The 4,149-nt window shown below is 29.3% G+C and overlaps 1 protein-coding gene across 3 annotated transcripts in view; it reads right to left on the reverse strand.

Annotated features, from left to right (window-relative positions):
* LOC106465851 (anion exchange protein 3-like) overlaps positions 1-3,654 on the reverse strand; it is a 22,766-nt gene extending 19,112 nt beyond the window's left edge. For all 3 annotated transcript variants that reach the window (XM_022393808.1, XM_022393807.1, XM_013926093.2), the window contains exons 1-3: positions 3,476-3,654; positions 2,734-2,928; positions 1,672-1,977 (exon numbers count right to left, since the gene is read on the reverse strand). In XM_022393808.1, coding sequence (XP_022249516.1) covers positions 1,672-1,977; positions 2,734-2,928; positions 3,476-3,646 — 672 coding nt within the window. In that variant the 5' untranslated portion in view covers positions 3,647-3,654. The remainder of the gene's footprint in view (positions 1-1,671; positions 1,978-2,733; positions 2,929-3,475) is intronic.
* Positions 3,655-4,149: the final 495 nt, after the last annotated feature.

The following is a 4,149-nucleotide window of genomic DNA, read 5'->3' on the forward strand; positions in this document are numbered from 1 at the left end:
ACGTATTCACATATAAAACTTAGAAATGTTATAGATTTACACTCAAGTATTCACATATAAAACTTTGAAATGTTATAGATTTACACTCAAGTATTCACATAGTAGTGTTCACACATAAAACTTACAAATGTTATAGATTTATACTCACGTATTCACATATAAAACTTAGAAATGTTATAGATTTACACTCAAGTATTCACATATAAAACTTACAAATGTTACACATTTATACTCAAGTATTCACATAGTAGTGTTCACACATAAAACTTACAAATGTTATACATTTACACTCAAGTATTCACATGGTAGTGTTCACACATAAAACTTACAAATGTTATACATTTGCACTCAAGTATTCACATAGTGTTCACACATAAAACTTACAGATGTTATAGATTTACACTCAAGTATTCACATATAAAACTTAGACATGTTATAGATTTACACTCAAGTATTCACATATAAAACTTAGAAATGTTATACATTTACACTCAAGTATTCACATATAAAACTTAGAAATGTTATAGATTTATACTCAAGTATTCATGTTAGAAAGTTCATACAAGACAACTTAAGAACATTAAAGAATCATACTCAAGTATTTTACCAATAGTGTTCACACACAAAACAATTCAAGAACATTAGTTTTTATACTCAAGTATCCTTCTACTAATGTTCAGATACTAAATATTTTTTTATGTGTGGAAATTCAAAACAAATTTTGTGTACCACATGTGATGGTTTCTAAATGATAGGCATGTTTCATGTTTTTGCCTCATGTGCTTCTTGCAACACAAGGTGCCACAGATTAGACACTTTTTTTTACAGTAACAAAAAAAGATGAGTAGATTTAAATTTTAAAATATATGATTATTACAAACTGACAAGGTAGAACATAATGTTTTGGTTTGGATTTTAATAAGTGAGCAAAGCAAGACTCTGTTTCTAACACTTACAATAAACCCTTGGCATACGTTCAGTAGAACAGAGTATCATTGTTTTTTACAAAGTAAAGGATCAATAACATTTTAGGGTAACTTTATAACATTTCCACTTTTAACCTAATGGTTTTTCTATTGATCTTCACATTAGTTTGTATGCTTAAGGCGCTGTGAGAGATACTTTAACAAACATGGCTGTGGTCTATTCCTTGTTCATAAGAGCTTAGAATTTTCCAAGTACAATATATATATGTTGAGTTTGAGTTTTAAGCTCTCACTTAAACACTGATTGGTGTATGTATTTGTTTAAAAATGTATTTCAAAAGTTTGAATGGAACGAGAAGTAACAAAATTTAGGCAGCCCATGTCTTCAGCTCATTACCTAGATTTAAATAGGTAAGTTGTAATAGTGAATCAAGTAACAATTCCTCTTTCACTATTAGTGAGTGTTCTGCCTCATGGCTTCTTGATTATCAGCTACTGATATCAGATGTCTAAGTCCTAACAGGAGTATACTATGGGTTTTTATGCAAATTCAATGGTTAAAGACCCATTACTAACAGTGATTGTACTCACTCAAAAACATTTGGTAAAATAGTGTGTGTGCATTTACACATGGGTGCGTATATATATACACAAATGTACATATATATGAAACAAAATTTATAAAAGATAATTATCATTTCTTGTATACACTTTACAATGATATAATATTAAAACAAAGTCTTACACTTCTTCCAAGAAATTTGCTGTTTCTGAACTGTCTGAGGTAGTAAGCTATCAAAAATGTACCAATCATCATAACAGTTGACAACAGGGCTGTATTTGGCTGGTTTTTTGGAAGCTTAACTTCGTGGGGATCAATATTGTTAACTATGTTAGCAATTGTATCATTAGATCGAAGAAAGTCTGTTGAGTTGTCAACTAAACCAGGAATATTAGTTGGCTTCAAATGATCTCCAGTAGAATTGAAAAGTGATGCTTGTGCTGTGTCATTTGTGCAGTAGTCTGTTAACAGTGGGTGGTTTACAAAAACCTGAAATTTTACAGAAACCAGCTGGTAGGTAAAACCATGTAAGAACCTTTAAGATGTTTAACTATATACAAAACTTAAAAATTATAAAACAAAAAATCTATTGTGGTGTTCAAATTTACTTTCAAATCTTGAAGACTTTTACAGTCAATACGTTGTTTAAACCATGAAAAAACATTCACAACAGTAGATTAATAGGCAATTTACTTTTGTTGTCCTCTAGACGATATTTTCATTATATTTATATATTAATATATCAGAATATAAGTATATTATTATCTATACTTTATGAAATCAAAATTTGTATAGTTCAAATAATTGTGCATATGTAATACAAAATTTATTATTTTTTAACCCTAGAAATATGACATTTGAAATATTTCTCCAAACAGATATATTGTTTAAAATCTTTGATAACATTAGTAATAGAAAGAATACAATTTAAACAAAAAATAGTATCAATATTGAAATTAATCCCACTAATTACTGCTGCAGTTCTCTGTGTATTTTATAGAGATGAGTGATTTATCCATTGTTTTAAAATAATCTTTTTACATTAAGGGTTGCAACAAACAAAAATATAAAATTATTCACTTTTAAGAAATACTCAATCCTAACTAGTAGTGTACAGTATGAAACCAGGTTGGAAATTTTAGGATTAAAAAAATATGTAAATAAAAAGTTCTCGTGCAATTATTCAATCGTAAAAGTTTCAACCGAAAAAAAAAAAACAATTTGAATTTAGAAATATCAGCTTACCTTGTACAACTTTGAAAAACTCTCAAAGATGAAAATCAAGGAGATCAAAGAAGTAAAGATTTCCTGGGTGAAACGTGTGAAGAAACGCACAAGGGAACTACCTTCAAATGCCACAACTAAAGTTGCTATAATGGCCACCCACAAACCAGTCCAACATCTCATGGGCAAGAACTCAATATCATGATCCTTGCAAAACTACACATACATACATACACAAAAAAGTAATATTATCAATGTGTAATGGTTCCACAAGAAATAACAAAATATCAATGTGTAATGGTTCCACAAAAATAACAAAATATTGCAGAATCTCTAATAAATCAAAATTATGAAATTTAAAAGAAAGTTTAGGCTGAGAAAACTGTACTTGATTGGAGATTGTGCATACTGTATCTGTCTTACAAGTTTTTTGTCAATGTTTTTGAGCTGCAAGTTCTCAGTTATGGCTATATTTCAACAATACACAACTTAACAAATTTAACCGGATGGAGATCTGCACTGAAAACTTGAAAAACATTGTTCAAAAATGTTTTAAAGAAGATCCAATTGACAGAAGTTTTAATTCAAATTCTGAGGTTGTCTAACAAACAGCAGCATCTAAGCTAAACAAATATAACAACTATAGTATTTATGGAGCTAACATGTTACTGAAATATTTCATTATTTAATCAAGAATCATGAAAGAAATTTTGTTTTAACACTTAGGTATTACTGAACACTATTATACAATTTCAGTTTTTACCTTGAATAGAATTTCATCAAAGAGTAAAACAGGTCCAGTTGTTCCTATGATGACCAAAGGTTGTCCAGATAACAGTGAATACAACAGACCAGTGAAGGCTGTAACAACAAGGGTTTCTGATACACCAATTAAGTTGTTAGTCTTGTCACCTGAAGGAAAGAAAGGCTTCATTGTAACTCAAGAAATAAAACATTGATTCTATACAGTTAGCAAACTCTTAAAAGTTATTTATGATAACACATAAAATTAAGTTGTTGTTTTTATCAACAGACAGAAAAACTTTATACATTTATATTTAATTATTCTAGAAAACACATGCCATTAACATTACATGTGAAACTCTCCTGGTGGTATAACAAAATGAAGTCTCTAAACAGGGAAAATATTATGTGAAAGTAAAGATCCTTAAATAACTAGGTAACTAAAAAACCTGCTGGTTAGTTTTGTATTAACCCTATGTGCATGGGTGGGGTCATGACCTTTTACAAGTGCCATTCAACACAGTATTATGTATTTGATGTTAGAGTTATCAACTATTCACTTTACCCTACACTGATAAGTTAGTGAAAGTATGTCGTCGAGGGGAGTAAATACCAGATATATACACCTGGAAAAAAGTTAAGCACCCCCAAATATTTTTCAGGATTGCTTATTGAAAATAAGGTTTAATTTTC

Source organism: Limulus polyphemus, unplaced genomic scaffold (genome assembly GCF_000517525.1).
Source record: "Limulus polyphemus unplaced genomic scaffold, Limulus_polyphemus-2.1.2 Scaffold2072, whole genome shotgun sequence".
Lineage (NCBI taxonomy): Eukaryota > Metazoa > Arthropoda > Merostomata > Xiphosura > Limulidae > Limulus > Limulus polyphemus.